Source organism: Puccinia triticina, chromosome 6A (genome assembly GCF_026914185.1).
Source record: "Puccinia triticina chromosome 6A, complete sequence".
NCBI lineage: Eukaryota > Fungi > Basidiomycota > Pucciniomycetes > Pucciniales > Pucciniaceae > Puccinia > Puccinia triticina.
Window position 1 is genome coordinate 1926012 of NC_070563.1, and position 20356 is coordinate 1946367.

At 45.7% G+C, this 20356-nt stretch overlaps 2 protein-coding genes across 2 annotated transcripts; both read right to left on the reverse strand.

Annotated features, from left to right (window-relative positions):
* Positions 1–3572: 3572 nt before the first annotated feature.
* PtA15_6A254 (uncharacterized protein) lies at positions 3573–4127 on the reverse strand (the record flags this gene model as incomplete). Its single annotated transcript, XM_053169940.1, has 2 exons — positions 3573–3916; positions 4007–4127. 2 exons carry the CDS (start codon positions 4125–4127, stop codon positions 3573–3575), a joined length of 465 nt encoding a protein of 154 aa, XP_053021181.1.
* A 14206-nt stretch (positions 4128–18333) lies between these two features.
* PtA15_6A255 (uncharacterized protein) lies at positions 18334–18980 on the reverse strand (the record flags this gene model as incomplete). The annotated part of the gene is made up of 3 exons (XM_053169941.1): positions 18334–18423; positions 18508–18789; positions 18879–18980. 3 exons carry the CDS (start codon positions 18978–18980, stop codon positions 18334–18336), a joined length of 474 nt encoding a protein of 157 aa, XP_053021182.1.
* Between the last annotated feature and the right edge of the window lie 1376 nt (positions 18981–20356).

The window sequence follows — 20356 nt, forward strand, 5'->3', positions numbered from 1 at the left end:
CAGATGGACCGGTCTGTACTGGTCATCGGGACTCACATCTCTCCTACCGGTCATCGAGAGGACTCACCACCTCTCAATGACCGGCAAAGACCGTTGATTGGGAGAACTGACAGCTGAGGGGACTCACATCTCCTCTCAATGACCGGTCTTTGCCGGTCATCGAGGGGACTCACATCTTCTCTTGATGACCGGTCAGACCGGTCATAAAGAGGACTCAGCACCTCTCAATGACCGGCACAGACCAGTCATCAAGAGGACTCACCACCTCTTGATGACGGGTCCAACCGGTCATTGAGAGGACTCACCGCCTCTCGATGACCGGCACAGACCGGTCATTGAGGGGACTCACATCTCCTCTCGCAGACCGGTCATTGAGGGGACTCACCACCTCTTGATGACCGGCACATACCGGTCATTGAGAGGACTCACCACCTCTTGATGACCGGCACATACTGGTCATTGAGAGGACTCACCACCTCTTGAAGACCGGCACAGACCGGTCATTGAGAGGACTCACCACCTCTTGATGACCGGTTAAACCTGTCATTGAGAGGACTCACCACCTCTCAATGACCGGTCTAACCGGTCATTGAGAGGACTCACCACCTCTCAATGACCGGTCTAACTGGTCATTGAGAGGACTCACCACCTCTCAATGACCGGTCTAACTGGTCATTGAGAGGACTCACCACCTCTCAATGACCGATCTAACCGGTCATTGAGAGGACTCACCGCCTCTTGATGACCGGCACAGACCAGTCATTGAGAGGACTCACCACCTCTTGATGACCGGCACATACCGGTCATTGAGAGGACTCACAGCTCTCGATGACCGGTTTGTGCCGGTCACCGTGGGGACTAACAGTTGTTGATGACCGGTCTTTGCCGGTCATTGAGGGGACTCACATCTCCTCTCAATGACCGGTCAGACCGGTCATTGAGGGGACTCACCACCTCTTGATGACCAGTCAGACCGGTCATCAAGAGTAGATGTGATAATGTGACTCCCCCATCGTCCCTTCCCCTGCCATACCGCTCGCAAGTCAAAAGCTCCCTCCCAAAATGAAAGTCCTTCCTGGGCGCTTCGCGCCTGCCTCCGAAGGAGGGACTTCTGAATCAGTGGACTTTTTCAGATTTTCCAGAGAAAATCCCAAGTCTGCAATAACTTTTGCAAAACAATAGCTATTGTGGCACCGCAACAAACATGATGAAGGTCTACACTTGGCCTACAACCTCACAAAAGTTTTGGGCTGTACCACATCTCCTTCAACAAAAAATCAGCATCAGAAGTTGACCTGTGAGACACTCCACTGGGTACCCTGAAACAGTGAAGTGAATACAGTTCCTTTGAGGCAAAAAAGTGACACATTGGTCTTCTTTTTTTTCCATAGCTCTGACAGGTGTATGTACAAAGGATGAAAAGCAGATGCAATTTTGCTTTTTTTGATGACACGGACGTCAAATGGATTGTAATCTGTGAGACAATGCCCCTAGGGATCCGCCTCTTACCCATCATGAGGCCTTCTTGCTAGCTGATTCCTTGACCATTAAGGTGGGGTGATATATAACAAAACAAATACTGATAGATTTGCAGGCTTCTTGCCTGTTCATGTACATTGAGCAAACCTGTCATGCCAAAAAAAAAAATGTTAGGCCCTCATTTGGAGGGGGGCGCAAAGCGCCCAGGAGGGACTTGGTTAAGTCCAGCCCCCTCTGACCAAAAAACCTTGCCCCTGCGCAGGTGGCACTTGTGCAGAGCAACTGGAAAGTGTCAATGGCAATCCGTGCTGCACCCGCTCCAGATGCTTCTCCCTGGCGCCCTCCTCCCGGCAACATTGATCAAACTCCAGACAGACTGGGTCACACAATCAGACAGCGGGGCTCATGGAAAGAGATTGCTTGGATATGAAGGAGTATGAAGTGATTAGATGAATCATAATCAAATTGTCATTAGATTCTTTAATCATTTTTGCTATATATTGATCAGTCTCACAGAAACATCAGGGCTTGACTTATTCAGATTAAGACTTGTGCAATCCATTTTTTTTGCATGAAATTGATTTGAATGAGAAATTTGGTTTTTTTGCATGCATGGGATGCAATGGAGTTTGTGTTCCTTAGCAGGGAATGGGGGATAGTTCACAAAAGTCTACTTAGCCAGTTTTAAAATCATTTTTGCCCATCTAATATGGCTAGCCTGTGAAGGAAAAGGGTGATTGAAAGTGGTGGGATGGCCATTGAATTTGCAGCGGCAAAGCCGCCTTGGCCTCTAGTGTTTGGCCAAAAAACAGCTTTGTGAGCTGCTATGGTACAAGCCTTTAGTTTTCAACATTTTGTATGCATTAATCTCTAACTTTTCAAATCCCTTGCGCTTATGGCAAATGGCTTTCCCAGAGGACAAAAAACCAAAAACCAATTGGAATCATTCCAGTATGGTCAAAGGACCAAAAACCAATTGGAATGCTTCTGATATGATGGGAGGACCAACAGGCAATTGGAGTGCTTCCAGTATGGTCAAAGGACCAGAATCATTCCAATTGCAATTTGGGTTAAAACCAAACTCCAAAAAAAGGTTTGCATTGGAACAAAGTTGAATTTTTTTTGTCTTCATTCCAGGAAATACAGTCTGGAATCTCATTCTGCTATTTTTCCTGGATTTTTCCCAGAATTTTTTTGTATATGACCAATCAAGCCTTGCAGACACAGGCTCATACACACAAATCATGCCATGCACCATATGGCTTGTCTAGCATATATGGTCAAGGAGCTCCTGTGGGGGTGGATCAGCAACATGGCGCTGGTTCAAGCCCCCTTTTTGGCTGGGTGATTTGTTTGGTCCTCATTTTGAGCCAATCACCACCCGCGGGCCGCCACAGCCCAGAACCATTCTGAATAGCATTTGAAAGCAATTCGGAAAGGGATTGGCAATCCGTGATGTTTTCAGATTGCCCTCCAGTAAAATTCCAGTGGAAACACCAACTGTCTCACAACGGTCCCCCCTTGCAGGCAGACACCTTGAAATGATATCACTTGCCAACTGAAATCATTATGATATTGGTTGCCAACCAAAATCATTATGAATAACTTCATCCATGGTGTAGGTGGCCATTGAGATCATTTTTTGTGACTGACATGTGCCTGCTTGATTGGGTGTGTAATACACATTTTTGCACTGTACAGAATCTGAAATTGATGATGTTACAACTCTGATTGCAGCTTGACTAGAAGAGTTGAGGATGTGAAAAAATAGTAGAAAGATGGAGAAAGCTTGGGCCATCCCAGAAATGAAGATTAGAGCAAAAAAGGTGTAGAAACTCATGCGGGAGATTTGTTTTAAAAAAGTCCCACCAAAAGGCATAATTCTCTCCTGTCACGGCGTCAACATAGCCTGTAAGTCCCTCCTTCGGAGGTCGCTTCGCCCCGATGAGGGAATTAGCCAAGTTAGGTTCAGAGGGTCACTTCGCGACAGCGCCCGCGCACCTCCAATCGAGGGACTTAGTTAGGTTCGGCGGGAATCATGGAATTACTTAACATTAAAATGAATCAAGAAACAGATTGCAGCGACATCGAAATCAATGTGTGAGAAACTTGCGGCCCTTCGCCTTGCGCCTGAAGATGATCTTGCGCCCAGTTTTGGTTTTCATGCGAGCCAAGAAACCATGTCTGCGTTTTCTTTTGATTTGAGAAGGTTGATAAGTATTCCCTCTTGAGATAAATCGAATTCCGCCCAGAAGGAGATTGTGAGCTTGGTGATTGAAGATACCCTGGTGTTGTTGTGCTATCCTAGAATCGACTTTCGACGAGTCTCGGTGGGATATATTCATTGGGCAGGCCGCATTGGTCCTCAATATCGACCTCGTTCCACTAGCCTGGGTGAGCGGCGATATAGATGATGAGAGTGAGTGATAGTAACTTTCTGTTGAGTGATTTCAAGAATACAGATTTGAATGTGATGGGTCAGTTTTCTGCACTCAACCTCTTGACTGGAAACTTGGGACAAACTGACGTTGTAAGAATGATTTATTGGGTCGAGCCAACTCGATCAGCCTTGCTTGTCGAATCGCTCGATCGGAAAACGAACTTGAGCGCGAGCCGAGAAGTGATCGGAAACAAGTGTTCAGAGCCATACGCGTTGTCCAGTGGGTTTCGTGTGTCTGTCGAAGTCGTTCTGCGACCGCTGCTGAAGTTGAGTCTTGAACCCGGCTTTAATTACTAATTAATTCACCCCTCAACCCTCCCATGTGGGATATCCGAAAGATAATCCGGGATATCTGGTGTGGGTCCGCGGATCACACCAGATATCGGAGACCCGAGGTTCCGAAACCTGCAGATATAGGCAGATATTTCTGGATCCCACATTCTTTTGTACACCACAGACTTGGAGGACTTCCCGTGAACTTTGAATAAATCTGGAATTTCAGATTTTGCAAGGAAATCTGGAATCTGGAACTGGAGGACTTCCCGTCGAGTCTGGGAGCCTCCCAGATCTCAATTTACACACCCAAATTCTTAATTTTTGACACAAAGGGAAATGCTTTCCTAGCCCTACAGTTCATTAATTCCATGTGCACTGGTTGGGTTTTTGATAGGTGTCTTAATTTAGGATTTAGAGAGGCAGCTAGAGCTCTCTAAATGATGACGGGAAGTCATCCACTCTGGATCAATTATCTTTGGGGACCTATATTTCCCTGCAAAATCTGATATCTGGCGGCTCAGATCTGACTTTCCAGATTGACAGGAAGTCCTCCACTGACGTGGGAGCCAACGCTATCTATTTGATGGGGGGACAATGTCCCGGGCGCAATGCAACCAGTGTTTTACCACTCCACGGGTAGGAGGGTGGGACTTAGGGTTCTGCTCCAAGCCCGGTCATTTCAGATCAACCTGACAGATCTTAGGATCAAATTGGGCTCAGGGCAGCCTAGCTCCAATCCAAGATCCAATTGGATTCTAAGACACATGGCATGGAGGAGCAGGGGCATAGTTGGGGACTTTGCCCCTGCTCCTCCATGCCAGAAAGAGTGGGGACTTGTTACTTGTGGTCCCGCTGCACTACCGCTTATTGGCCTGGATGCCTAGCGGTTTTCCACTGCGCACCAAAAAAAGTGTAGCAAAGTGCAAAGCGCAGTGGTTTTGGTGGCTTCTGTGCTGCGCCCCTGCCTGCTGCGCTACCACTTTTTGGCTGGGAGAAAAAGTGGTAGACCACTACTTTTGGCGGTAGCACAGCAAGTCTTGTAAAAATGTACAATATAATTCATTTGAGCTGTATGATTGTGTTATCAGTCCAGCTCTTTAAACAAAAGATTGACTCAAGGGTTTTTGTTGACACACAGTTTCTGGAGAAAGTTTGAATTTGTTGCCCAACCAAGAAAGAGCACTCACAAGGAGCACTTGTTGCTGGAATGGCTGAGTATCCTAGACATATTTGCAAGAGTGGGCATTTTGACTTGATGTGATTTCCAGAGGGGCAATGGGCTGCAGCCTTCAGATTTGGCTGGCCAAAGCAGTCACAATTTGAAACATCATGTTTTTGCAGTATTTCAAATTTTCTTGACCCAATTACCTGTTGTGACCCAACCTGATCCAAGGATACCTCCAATTTGGGCTTGGGACACCCTAGATCCAAACCCAAGGGCATGGATTGGAACCCTGGTGGGTCTTAGTTAAGTTAGGAGCAGACAGGGGCCAACCTTCCCGCCCCCCCCCCCCCCCTTGAAATATTTTGGTGTGCTCCACAACAGGAGGACTCAGCACCTGCGGTTGGTGTGACATCCTGCCATGTGTGTGGCCCGCGGCTAGCTTGGCACAATCCCCTTGTTTCAGGGGCCGGGTGACCCGGCAGCCTACACCCAGGCCCTCCAAAGCAAGGGACTTGTGTTAAGTTAGGGCCCACGGTCAGACAGTAGGTGTTGCAAGCCTGTCTGGGCACTCACCAAATTTTGGCTAAAAAAGGCCAAGTGCGCATGGCCAACCCCAAAGCCCACTTGGCCAATCCTCAAGCCCACCTGGAACACTCCCAACCCCTACTTGGTACATCACAAATTGGGTGGGGTTTGGCACAAAGCCTGGGCCGATTTCAAGCAAGGGTGCCACACACGCCAAAAGCTGTGCCAGCCATCAAGGAGAGAAGTTTCCCTCCTTGATGGTTGGTCTACAAACCGGTGTGGAACTTCTCTCAAACGGGAGATAGGAGCTTGGAAGGGAAATTTAGTTGTCACAGATATTGACAGACTACACAGGTGCTTGAAGGGCTGCCTTCCTTGAGTAAGCTTCTGGGAGAATCTTACACTAAGAATTTATGGTGTGGCACAATCTTTGAGAACCATTCTGAATTCTATCTGACTCTTAACCCAAGTACCTGTGTTCAGTGCGCAAGAGATGAGGAATGTTATATGTAAATGTTTTAGAAGAGGAATGTTATGTGTAAGTGATTTAGAAGAGGAATGTTATATGCATGATATTTATATATGTCAAAGGGGCAAGTTGTATTTATATGTCAATGTTCAGTTATTTAATATGTCAATATATTATGATTCAACTATTTATATCAAGTGATGGATGCTAGTAATCTACAATATTATTATCAAGTGCAAACATGGGGAAAGAAGACAACAGGAAGGGGTAGAAGAGGCCTCCTTATATAGTAAATAATGTTGGAATTCTTTGAATTCTGTTATTTCTCAGAAGAGAAAAAGCCTAGGTGAGTTGTACGATGTGTACATGCTCACAAGGATGAATTGCTGAAACACATTTTTGTTTCATGCGTAGACACAGCAGGTTCCGATTTGGAACAGCTGAACAAGCGAGTTGCTTGCGAATCAAGAAGTGACATCATTTACGTCATCTTCTCCAATGACAATCAGAGATCATCGAACTCAAGGTGAGTTAATGATCAAGCAGGTCAAGAGGAAAGAAAGAAGAACTAATTACGTTCTTCAAACCTCTAAAAGTCCAGCAAAGTCGTTGACCGTCATCAACGCAAATAACACGAATCTTATTGATCGTATCACCTCACCGAATAGTTGTGAGTAAGGTCCAAGGAAGATAAACATAACTGTTTCTTAAAAAGAGTTAACAATGAGTTACTCTTTATTCTAACAAGTTATTGTTTTTTCTCTTAGATCAGCCGAAAGATCTTTAATCAATAAAGATTCATTTGGACTAAGCAACATTGCTTCGCAAAGTAATTCAATCATTAATAAGTTATAGCTAACGAGTATATGATTTATTAAACTGATTTCAACCTGTTGTTTATTTTTTGTTTGATAAGAAACAGTTTCATCAAACAGATTTTTAATCATCAACAAATATTATTGCTATCAGTAAAACTCTTGATAAAATTAGCTTTTCTATTATTTTATTATTCATAGCAGATCACATCTGCCTTTAAGGTTATTTTTCTTTCTTTATTTTCTTTATAACTTGTACGCATATGTCAAAGATTAGCATACTCATAAAAGAAATTATATCTTTAAGTTCTCCAATTCTTTCAAATAAAACTGTCTGAGACTAGAAATTATATGTAGCTGAAAGATTCTTGTACTATGTGATGAGTATAGCTGTGTGAAATACAAATGGGCTTGGTATTTTACTATCTAAGTAGGAATTTCTTTTCACAGAAGAGTGTATCAGATGTAATTGTATTCTTAGAGCAAGGATGAAAGCGCTGCGCTTCAAAAAGCGCAGCGCAGCGTGAAGCGCAGCGCTTTTGGTGGCCGCTGCGCTGCGCTGAAAGTAGCGGCCCCGCCCGCTGCGCTACCACTTTTTGGGTCTGGCAAGAAGCAGGAACCCGCTACTTTCAGCGGTAGCGCAGCGGAACCATCACTGCGCTACCGCTTTTTGACCTGGCCGCGCAGCGCTCCCCCGCTGCCAGCCAAAAAAGCGCAGCGCAGCGCAAAGCGCAGCTGTTTTGGTGGCCGCTGCGCGGCGCTGAAAGGAGCGGCCCCGTCCGCTGCGCTACCGCTTTTTGGGTTGGGGAAAAAGCGGGCCCCCGCTATTTTCAGCGGTAGCGCAGCGGGACTGGCGCTGCGCTACCGCTTTTTGGGCTGACCGCGCAGCGGTTCCCCGCTGCGCTGCGCTAAAAGACCGCTTTTTTGTAGCGCAGCGCAGCGTTTCAGCCTTGCTTAGAGTGAATTTTATTGATTTTCTTTCATATCTGTCCAATGTACGCCGCTCGCGGCCAGATTGTAGATCGGTCTATCTATTCCTGCTTATCTTTAGTGCCGGTGTATGACAAAAGCATCAAAGCATTAAGTCATTGACTGGGCAGAGAGCTAGGCGACCACTACGAACCTGAAACAGCCGCACTCAACTTTCATTGCAGTACTTCAGTTGCTGTTGAGCCTCAGAATCAGGCCTTGGGACAGATAGTAGGCTCAGTGGCTAGCAATCAAGTGCAGAACCTCAACCCCAGGCTTGCTGCTCTACAATTCTGGTCACCCTTTTGTACTCTCTCCTTTATTGAAATATTTGTATGGGTCTCATGATTAGTTAACTGCCATTCCCATTAGACCGTTCAGCTGCTACGACTTACATCTTGGCAGCCCATTTCTTCCACATGAACTGATCCTCCATGCCCCCAACCTTTCAGATTTCCAGAAGCCTCTAGCCCCATATCAAATTGTGCTTCAAAGCCGTGCAGCTTTGATTTCCAATGTTGGCATTTATTGACTGAGCTTTCAGTTCACCACCTACTCACATGGACCTTAAATGGCCATAATACAAGCAGTACAATTGTGCCCCAACAGGGAGTCCCCAATCATCTTTTGGATTGAATTTGACTGATTAAGGCAGCATAAAAAAGTGATAATCTCCTCCAAGAAGCCCGGACCAACACCAATTCTGCATCCAAACCATTAACAAGAAAGATGAATTCTAATTATGGTGAAGAAGAGCTCTGCATTTTTCAATCCAAATGATCTTCATTCTTCTACTGCTTGGTTGAATTATGAGTAGAGGACCCACAATGAGGATTGGTTTGCTCAAAATAGTGAGTAGTTCCTATAATTCAATAGCTTTCCGCATGAATTTCCTCAACTAAATAGCCTCTGAGTCATCAAAAATCACCTTTGGAACATCTAAATTGACTCTGCTGTGTTTATCTTCAATTCCTCAACTATACCTACGTTTTAAGCAAGTGAATTGCCTTCCCTTTCCACTGAAGACAGAGAAAAAATTGTAAACACTTCAGGGTTTCTCTCCCTCAGCTTGACTCTGATATAACAATTTCATTGTTGCAAAATTCAAAGGATGTATACCAGGGAAAACTGCTATGGTACAGGGACCCCATTCCAGTGAATCAAATTTGATGGTCCCATAGATAGATACTATCTGATAGTATGGCCACCTTCTGCCTGATGAAAAGTTTCATAAGTTCAAGCCATGACTATTGGTAAAAATCAACCCTTGAACTGTCTGATTTTTTTTCTTTGCTTTTCCTCAATCCCATGCTTATTTAATTCTACTCCAACTGTGTTTTGCGTTCTTCACTTGGCTCAACATTTTCCCTGTGTAATGGCCCTGTGTATGATTCAACCCAGCATAGCAGAGGCATTGTTTAAAATTCATTCCTTCACCCCTACAAATGATGCTATTTATGTACACGCGGAAAAAAGAACCATTTGAAATTGTCTACAATACACTCCTACCAAATCTGTATAATTACCATTTTCAGAGATTGCCATGCTTGAATTTAAGTACAATTGGCAATCTGGATTTATCTATTTATTCTCTACAGTACTGTTGACACCCTATTTCTAAATCCATTTTTATGCGCACAAGAAGTTTGGCTGAAAGAGTCGCATCCTGCATTAGCTCAGCAATGTGATATTCATTATAATTTCAATTTGCCTCTGGGATTCACACTATAAGATTTGTACCCCAATTACCTGCTCAGAAAGACAATTAATTGTGTGTTACATTTCCCAAAACATCAGGATGCATAGCGCACATCTACACTTGTGTCATTCTTGACCACGACTGGTATTTTTTTTGCCTTTCTTTTGGATCCGTCATGAATTATTGGTTTCTAAGAGGCCGGGCACAGGCTCCAGTACAGCATAAGTGGATAAATGTGGTTACCAGTTAATTGGTCACCAAAGAGATGTCTGGATAATGATTGAGGGGACTGAAAGTGTGATCAGTTCATCAAATAAATATTGAATTCTGCATTGTTTGGCCAATCAAGTTACCATCTCAATCTTGACTCATACAAACAAAAAATAGACAAATCTGATGATGAAAATTAGCCCAGGACTTGTGGTTCCAAACCAGAAAAATCATACTGAATAATACATGCCTTGGAAGTTCAAAGACAAGATACAACACTGCTTCAGGTCCTTCCTCCAACTACTGTTTGAGCTGTGATGATCTGCACTGGGTCTGTAAACAAACTGGATGTGAAAAAGGCACTGATTGTGCGTGCTGGTCCATGTGTTGCAATAAAGGCACAGTGATTGTTCCAGTGATTCAAAGGAAGATGATACTGTCAATGAATAATTCTCTGTTAGTAGGATATTATAAGGGCCTTCAATAAGTTTATTTCAGGCTTCAGGGTGTAAACAAGTCGGGTTTGGGTTGAAAAACAGCGCCCAAACCCAACCCAACATTTAGCGCGGGTTGGGTTGGGTTGGGGAAGATTTTAAAATATGCTGCCCAAACCCAACCCAATGTCATACTATTTCAGGTTGGTTTGGGTCCTAACTTAGGGCCTGTACGTCACCAGGAAAAAAGAATGATCACTTGCCAACAAGTGACATAGCAAAGTAGAAAGGGGCCTTTGTACTTTTTGATGTCACTTGCAGACAAGTGATCATTGTTTTTTCCTGGTGTATACCATACAAATTCTGCTTTTCTTGCACGGGGAAAACAGTTTTTTTTCTGCGCTTTTCAGATATTTCAAAAAACCCGCATTCAGAAAAACAGATTTCAATAAACGTGCACCACAACCATCACTTGGTTCCAGAATATCCGCACTCCTCCACTCCACCATCCATCAGCTCAATACACCCAAAGACAATCTTCGGTACCCTTGCAAATCTTCATGAGTAGGGAAGGGGTCATTGTGGTGCCTTCCCTACTCATGAAAACCTCAGACGCTCTTTGACACTCCCCCCTCTTGGACCAATCTACTTGTCGGTCCAAGAGGATCGGACAGATTGATCCGAGAGGATTGGAGAGACCGTCCCAAGAGGGAGGAGGCCTGCAATCACTCCTCCAGTTGTCTTGGACTGATTGGTCCAAGAGCAACTCCCTTCTGTTAACTTGTTGGTCCAAGAGGAACTCCCTCCTTGCCCTGCCCATAGATTGGCCCGAGAGATTTAAGCAGGAGGGAATACCAATCCGAGGGGATGGGTGGGTCAAAATTTAATTCCCTCCCCCTTCCTGTTGGATCAATTTAACTTTATATGTCCAAGGGGAGGGAAGGAGGAGGGACCCGAGGTTTCTTTCTCCTTTCTCCCCAAAAATTTGATTTCTCCTCCTCTTGGAATGATCGAGTTCTCATTTCTCTTGGAAAGATCGAGTTCTCTTTTCTCTCGGAAAGATCAAGTTCTCTTTTCTCTCGGAACAATCGAGTTCTCTTTTCTCTTGGAACGATCAAGTTCTATTGTTTGGAGAGAGAGGAGACAATTCCTCTTGGACCAATACTACAGAGTGATCCAAGTGGGAAGAAGGAGAAGAGCGGTCCAAGGTAAAGGAGGAGAGATGAAGGACAAACCAGAAGGACTCTTTTTTCCAAACTCTCTTTGTTTTCCTTGGACCAATCCAGTTGTAGTGATTGGATTGGTCAGCTATGATGGTTCGTTCCGAGCAGAGGGAGGACTTCCTGGAGAAAGATGATTGATTGCTGGCTTGCTCCGGACTTGGAGTAATGAGGTGATGGAAGGTGATGGGGGAGGAAAAACAGCTGTGAAAAACAGGGTCAGACCTGTTTTTGAAAATTGCCTTTTTTTGAGGAAAACTGTTTTCTGGATGACCCAAAAAACAGGTGCTGTGGTACACATTTTTTAGCAAAAACTGTTTTTTGCACAAAAAAAACGATTTCTGCAGGAAAAACTGTTTTTCAACCTGCTATGGTACAGGCCCTTAGCTAATTTCCCTCCTTGGGGGAGCAAAGCGACCTCCAAAGGAGGGACTTACGCGCTATGTCTACCCCGCAGCCTGAGAGAATTTCAACTTTTGGTGGACACTTTTTTATAATCAACATAACACATGGGTCTCTGGGCCAAATTCCTTCTAGTTTTCATTTCTGGGACCACCCAAGCTGTCCCCATCTATGTACTATTTCCATCTCCCCCCATCCCTTTTCTTTGATCTGCAATACCCTTTGTAATATCATTAGTTTTGGATCCTGTACAGCGCAAGATGTGTAATAGGGGGGTTCACAATAGGATTTTAATAAAACTTTAGAGCCCATTTTAAGGACTTTGTGAACCAATTTTCAGAAAACGTAGAAGTTGCTCTGATTGCCAAGGAACACCCAAATGTGAACAGCTTAAAAAAAATCCAAAACATTGTTTATAAAGGCCTTAAAATGAGCTTTAAAATTTTATTAAAATCCTATTGTCAACCCCCCTAATGAAGGATGAAGTGAACATGATGGTGGTCATAAAAAAGTAATTTGAGTGCCACTCAAGGCTTCAAAAAATTTGAAAGATATGTAGGAAGATTCTCCATGGTCTTCTGCATCTTTTGTTCCCCCAACGCCTAATCACCTCATAAGGGGGTTCACAATTGAAATTTGTAAAACTTTAGGACCCATTTTAAGCTGTTTATGAACATATTTCCAAAAAGTTCATAAATTGCACTGATTGATCAGTCACACCTTTTTCTGGACATCTTGCCAAAATATCAAAATTATGTTCATAAAGGCCTTAAATTGACCTCCAAAGTTTTAAAAAATTCACTTGTGAACCCCCCTAATAGGGGGATTCAAAATTGGATTTTTGGCTCCTGGTGACCCCATAAAATCTTCCTTGCTGGTGCACATTTGGGCCATAAAATTACCACCAGAAATGGTAAAATTTTGCTGGTCAACCAACAAGGACCAGCAAAACTTTACAACACCCCTTCCGATGACCGGTCAATACCAGTCATCACCTGGGCTGCATAACTCCATCTGATGGCTGGTCAACACGGGTCATCGGGTCGGGTACACACTCAACTCTTCCCCAACACCGGTGATCGGACACACGCACACACCCCACTCAATGACTAAACTGGTCATTGAGTGGATACACACTCCACTCGATGACCTGGGTTGGCCATCGACTGCACACACTCCACTCAATGACCTAGCCGGTCATTGAGCGGATAACTACCACTGCCAGCATAATTGGCTGGGTTGAGTTTATCCCAGTTAAAATGGGATGAAATCAATCAATTTAAACTTGGTTGATCTCAACTGATGAAATATAAGTCCAAGGTACCCCCCTTGGATTTATATTTCATTGGTCAAGATCAACCCATTTTAAATTGGTTGGGTGCATCCCAGTTAAACTGGGATGACTTCATCCCAGCCAAATATGCTGGCAGTGTACATACTCGACTTAATAACCAGACCAGGTCATTGAGTGGGTACACACTCCACTCAATGGCCGGACCAGGTCATTGAGTGGACACATACCACTCGATGGCCGGACCTGGTCATTGAGTGGATAACTACTCCACCAATGACCGAGTTGGTCATTGAGTGGGTAACTACTCCACCAATGACCGGGTTGGTCATTGAGTGGGCTACCCGCTCCACTCGATGAACCAAACAGGACATTGAGTGGAGTGAATATCCACCTGATGACCGGATTGGCCATCAAGTGGATAACTGCTTGACTCGATGTCCTGGTCCGGCCATTGAGTGGAGTGTGTATCCACTCGATAGCCGGACCGGGTCATTGAGTGGAGTAGAGTAGAGTAGTTATATTCCACTTGATGACCAAGCCGGTTATTGAGTGGGGTTTGTATCCACTCAATGACCAGACCGGGTCATTGAGTGGAGTAGTTATCCACTTGATGACCAAGCCGGTCATCAAGTGGGGTGTGTATCCACTTGATGGCCGGGCCGGGTCATTGAGTTGAGTAAGTGGGGTGTGTGCACTTGATGACCAAGCCGGTCATCGAGTGGAGTTTGTATCCACTCAATGACCCGGTCTGGCCATCAAGTGGATACACACCCTACTTGATGACCGGCTCGGTCATTGAGTGGAGTGCGTACCCACTTGATGACCGGGTAGTGGTGATCCACTCAATGACCCAAAGTCATTGAGTGGAGTATGTATCCACCCAAAGACCAGGTTGGTCATCTAGTGGGGTGCATGTATGGGTGTTGTTGACCTGATGCCTTTCATAGGTTGAGGTGTGTGAGATTGATGGCCTGTCTTGACCCACCCAGGTTCATGGTGTGATGGGCACCAGTACGTTTCCTTTGCTCAGCCAGCATAAAATCCTCCTGGTGTGAGGCTAAAAATTTAATTGTGCAGAGTGCGCATCTCTACTGGTGAGGTGATAAAAAGTTGCTGGTGAAATCCAATCGTGAACCCCCCTTGAGAATTGGTGCTGCTACAAAACATCAAAAAACAGCATTTTTGAAATTCTCTCAAGCCACAAGGTTGACATAGAGCATAAGTCCCTCCTTTGGAGGGTCCCTGCGGGACGGCATCCCCCCTCCACATAGAGAAGGACTTAGTTAAGTTAGGTTCAGGTCTTGGGTCGACCCGACCTCTTAGATGCCAAAAGCCCCCAACTTGACTGTTGGAGGCTTCATAGTTGGGTCCCGGGCTGACCCAATTAGGAAATAGGCTGCCCGGCCCCAACCGGAAAATTTTAAAAGTTGGGTCAGGTCGGGTTTGGGTCATGTCATTTTGTTTAAGAATGTGCCCAAACCCAACCCAAAACCCGACGGGTCTTGGGTTAGTTTTGGGTTGGCCCGACCCATTTACACCCTGAGTCAGGATGTATGAGTGCAACATTAATTAAATCCTCAACTGAGCACGTTCAGCACCAACCCAAAGATTGCCAGACTGAATACAGATCCATTCTGCTCAGTTTGTGATTTTTTTATTTTGCTGAATTCACCAGGAAAAAAAGTAGTCACTTGATGGCAAGTTACATGACTCAGCTTTGTTTTCAGCTCCAATGCTGCTCCTCTCCACCAGCACATCTGGGGCTCACATGATAGGTGTCAGGATCAAAGCACTCAATGTGAAAAAACCAGATGATGCTCAGCTTTGGCCCTGGCCCAGCTGATGCTCAGCTTTGGCCCTGGCCCAGCTTATGCTCAGCTTTGGCCCTGGCCCAGCTTATGCTCAGCTTTTACCCTGGCTCAGCTGATGCTCAGTTTTTCCCCTGGCCCAGCTGATGCTCAGCTTTGGAACTGGCCACCTGATGATCATCTTTGGACCTGGCACAGCTGATGCTCAGTCTTGGCTGTGGCTCAGCTGATGCTCATCTTTAGCCCTAGCCTAGCTGATTTTCAGCTCTGATCCTGTCCAAGCTGATTCCCATCTTTTTCCCTGGCCTGGCTCAGTTGATACTCAGAAAGCTGAGCATCAGCTGGCCAGCCAGCCCAGGACTGGGCCAAAGCTGAGCGTCATCTGGGACAGGACTAGGAGAAGGCTGAGCAAGGACTGGTACAAAGCTGAGCATCAGCTGCGCCAGGACTACTACAAAGCTGGGCATCACCTGGGCAAGGACTGGTCAAAAGGCTTTATTCCAATTCTGAGAGTGAGCTGTGTGAAAAAGCTGAGTATGAGCTGGGCATAAAAGCTGAGTATGAGCTGGGTACCAAAGCTGAGTATCAGCTGGACAGAGCTGAGGATCAGTTGGGCTCATCAAAAACTGAACAGGACCTCCTTGGTAAATTTTGGAAGTTGAGGAGATGGTTGGGAGATTGGGGTAGATAGTGGATAGATATTGGATAGATGGTGGGTAGCTGGCTGGAGCTGGTGTAATGTCACTTGTCATCAACTGACTATTTTATTTTCCTGGTGGAACATGCTGATCAGTGTAGCTGAATTTTTACTTCTGGTGTATTTCTTGCAAAATGGTTACCAATTTTCCCCACCCAAAGGTCCCTTTTTCCTGGGGGATAATTGCAAATGATTGTAGTGATCATGTGGCTTTAGCTTTTTTATGCTACACCACGGTGGTGCTCTTGTTAGCTGCTGGAATTGCCTACTAACACTACTCAAAAAGAAAAAAAAATTGCAAACAAATTGCTAGCATATCATGAGTGGTTGTTTTATAACAGCCGCTAAAACTCAAATTTTTCATGGGTAGCGCTGTGGTGGTATAAATAGATGGTCCGTCAGAAAATGCCCCACAAAGCAGCATGGCCAGAAAGTGCGGGCGGCCGAGCTCATTGAAAAGCTTGTGCATTCCTGAGAGATGTTTATATGCTGCTGAGGGAACCTTGAATGTACAACCAAAAAAAAGCATGTGGAAAGTCAACGGGCAGAGGCGGGCGCAGACCAGGGGACCAACACGGGTGCGGGGAACTGGGGTTCAAGCCACGGCCTAGACGGAGATTTAGCTGAGAGTTGGAGTAGGACTGCGGCGTATCAAGCGCACGGACGGACTAGTAGCGGCGCGGAGGTAGGTGAACTTGGGCAGCGGAAGCGGACTTCATCAGCAGATGATGTTGGGGTGGAAGCGCTGGGTAGAGACTAACTCCGGAGGCTAGTCGCGGGGTGTGGAAGATGTGCTAGGCTGGGAGGCAATGCAGGTGGAGTTTGTTAGTGCGGGGAAGGGGGGATGTGGACGACGCCGGGTGGGAATGGAGAACGGTGGGGCGGACAGAGTGGGGGGATATGGAACCTTAGGGGATGGCTTTTCCGGCATTCCACTTACTACTCTACGGTAACAACATTGTAGTAGCTGTTTTCTTGTGTGTCACTTTACGGATTACAAGCGTGCAGAGAGGTTTTACCTACCCTAAAATCATACCTTTGCGGAGTTCTTGCGTGTGGAAGCGGAGCGGTTGAACCCTTTGTAGACTAGGCAGATTGTATCAGACTCACAGAGGAGTGCTGAAGGGATTTGTATGTTGCTGAGTTTCATTGCTGACTACCAAACAAGCCCGGAACTATTCTAGAAGGAAGGCGGACACTCAACTTTATCTATATGTCCCGCTTTTTATTCAACAGCGCTAGCGTTGAATAAAGCTATGCTTCTGTTAGCGTAGTTTTGTCTACGCTAACGCCTCCTGGGCAAAAAACTGGGGAGAAAGGTTCCACTTTTGTCCCCGCGCAACTACAGGGACAAAAGTGGGCAGAAATAAGAGGCCAGTTTTTTTCTGTAGTCACAAAATATAGGGAAAAAACTGGCCTGTTGTTTCTGCCTGGTTTCTTGGGCCCTAGCATAGCAGTGAATTTATTACGCTAAACTACTGGAGGAGGGGGAAATCTGTTAGCGGCCACTAGCCGTTAGTGTAGCAAATTTTTTTCTGCCCTAACACTAAAAAGTGTCAGTGCAGAAACAAAAAGCTACACTAAGTTTTTAGTCTAGCAGCATAAAATCCTGCTAATATTGTGAATTCCTTCCCAAAAACAACGCCACTATGCTAACAATTAGCGCTCATATAGCGTAGTGGCCTACTGCTGATTCCAACTATGTATGTTAATTGATTTTTTCATCTTTTTGATGAAATTTCATTTAATATTTTAGGACTTAAGCCCTGATTCAAGGCTTCTGTTAATTTATTCTGATTGCTGGAACTTGACCAATTGTGCATTTTACATTTGTTGTTCTGTGGCGCAGCCGCAATTTCCCTAGTTACGTGTAATCCGACAGTACGAGCGCTGAGGCGCGCCCGGCCCGCGCGCCCAATGGCGGGTACCCTTCTTGCACAGGTGTTTTTTCAGCTCAAATGACATACCCGGACGCGTAAAATACCAGTGATAAATTATTATTATTGTATTGGATTTGCCAACCCGATACACCTCTTTGAGATTTTGTGGATCAGAAAAACAATAAAATACTCATGTATTGGATTGCTTTTCCAATCCTATATGTACCCAACCCCCGGAGGCACTCGGCCAAGCGGGAGTTGGGTATGTGCCCAGACGCGCTTGCAACACCATATGTACCAAGATTAACGAGCTCCTGCCAAAGTATACAAGCCAACAGACAGGGGCTTTATCAAGCTCGTCTGTACCCTAGGGCTTGCCGGAGCCCTGTTCCGAGTCCCGACAAACCTCAAGAATCCAATTTGAACGCTTCAGGCCGGACGACGACGCTCTCTCACTCGGGAAACTCTTGATGTATAGTTGAAAAAATATTTAATATATTTAAGGTCTCAAACAACAGCAGAAAAAGAAAAGACATCACAACAAAGTGCAATCAGACCACAAGCGTCAATAGACCGACTGAGAGGAACGCGGTCATATATTCGAAGGTTCCTTGCGAGATCGGAGCTGGGGAAGATTGAGACTATGAAAGTAAAGAAGAATTTGTGTTAGTCGGCACAAACAAGAACAAGAAGCGAGCTTCTGAAGAACAGGAGACAGGACTTACAGATTTCTTCTCGGTAGGGTTCGTTGTGTTTTTCGCAGTAGTCTTCACATTTTTGCCGGCCAAGGGAGCGCTGGTGGTAGTTGTGGGACTGTCGAGCTCAGCGGTTGTCGCCGAGGGTGCTAACAGATCGACAGCTGGGGTGTGGGCTTCGCTGGTAGTAGTAGAGGAAGAAGTGCCCGCGGAGGTGAGTGCGTCCAGAGTCAGGCTCTCGTTAGCCGTCGAGCTGGGCTTCATGACCATGTTCTTTGTGGGCATAGCAGAAGTCTGAGGGGCGGTGGCAGTCTATTCAAGGAGGTAAAGCAAATCAGCACCAGATCAAAAGGATGGGGTTCATTTGTTGGCTGAAACTGCCACGTCTTCAAGATACTTACTTTGTTGAGAGCCGCCGATGTTGCTGAGCTGGTTTGAGGAGTGGCTTGAACCGCAATCGAGGCGACCATTAGGCAAGCAACAACGCTTGAAACGGAAAGCATCTTGAACGTAAGGGAGGAGCCGGGTCGAGGAAGATAACAGGTAGTTCAAAGAGGATGAAGAACTGATTGATAGTTATATAATAAATCGATAAATGACTCAAGTAACGCCGGCGTTGGTTAGAAAGAGGCTTAGATAAAGTCGAAAGGTTAATGATAAAAAGGCGAATTTGCTTTTGAAGTCGATTCAAAAACCAAAACAGGTGGCAGATAAACTATACTATTTAAGTGATGAAGTGATGATGGGTGAAGTGGATGAGGAAAGAGAGATTGAAAAGCAAGAGTAGGGGCCTTTTTATCAAGCTCCTCCATCCATGCTATCAATCAAGCGGAGCGAGACACTGCTTCGATGAGGAGAGGCCAGGCCACGAGCCGCTTGGCGTGGCCGACGGGTAGCATTCGAGCCACGGCCCAGCTAAAACTGGGTCCTCCTTCTCTTGATACTTCTTGCCAGGGGAGCAACAAGGCATTCGACACTGATGCGTCCAAGGATGCCCATCCATGTTGAATATGACCGTCGTCACCATGAGCTGAGCCAACCAAATCTCAACGCCTCTGGCCGAACAGCCGCTGCCATCGTGTGATATGATTATTTGTGCTCGTCATCAGCTGTTTGTGATACATGGACTGCTTGTTCGGAACTAGGCCGATGCATCCCCCCGCCGTATACAAGGCCACGCGTATCTCGGGATGGACGAGCAGCGTGAGGCGGAAGCTCGCACAACTACATACAAGGCTCCCCAAGGCAGTTTGCAGGGATCGTACATCTCACTGCCGCCTGAAGATCACATCTCAAGCCATTTGGTTCAATGCACTGAAGTAGGTTGCCTGTACATAGTCTGGCGCGCCGCAAAGCAGCTTCTTGCGGCGCAAATCTCTTCACGTCCACTAGGCGAGGGGTAATGTCATAGAGATCATAAAAACGAGGTTTGATTATTTATACGGATCTCTTTCTGCGAAGCGCAGGAGCCTCAAAGACTTTCAGGGGCAATTTGGCATCATTTCTGAAGAAAGAGATAGATTACAGAAAAACCTAGCTTTAGGTAGGAAAGTTCGGTCATTGATGAGGTTCCCAGCAATTGACTTCTATCCCCCCCGGAATCATCTCACTTTTTGCGTCTTGCCCATGGACATATTTATGTACCTGCGAGAAATCTAGGCGAAATAGCAGCAAGGTGGCTTCAGGATGGCCCAAGTTTTCGAGCCCTAGATGAGACAATTCAACGTTCTAAGCAACAAGCTGCCTGTGCAGTGTGGGAGGCACGGGCTGTTTGGGCAACATACTGGAGAAGGGAAGCCGGAGGGGTGCCAGAAGCTAATATGGTTGCCTACAACCTTGGCATGGAGGTCATATTTCCAGATGTTTTTTTTTTTTTCCA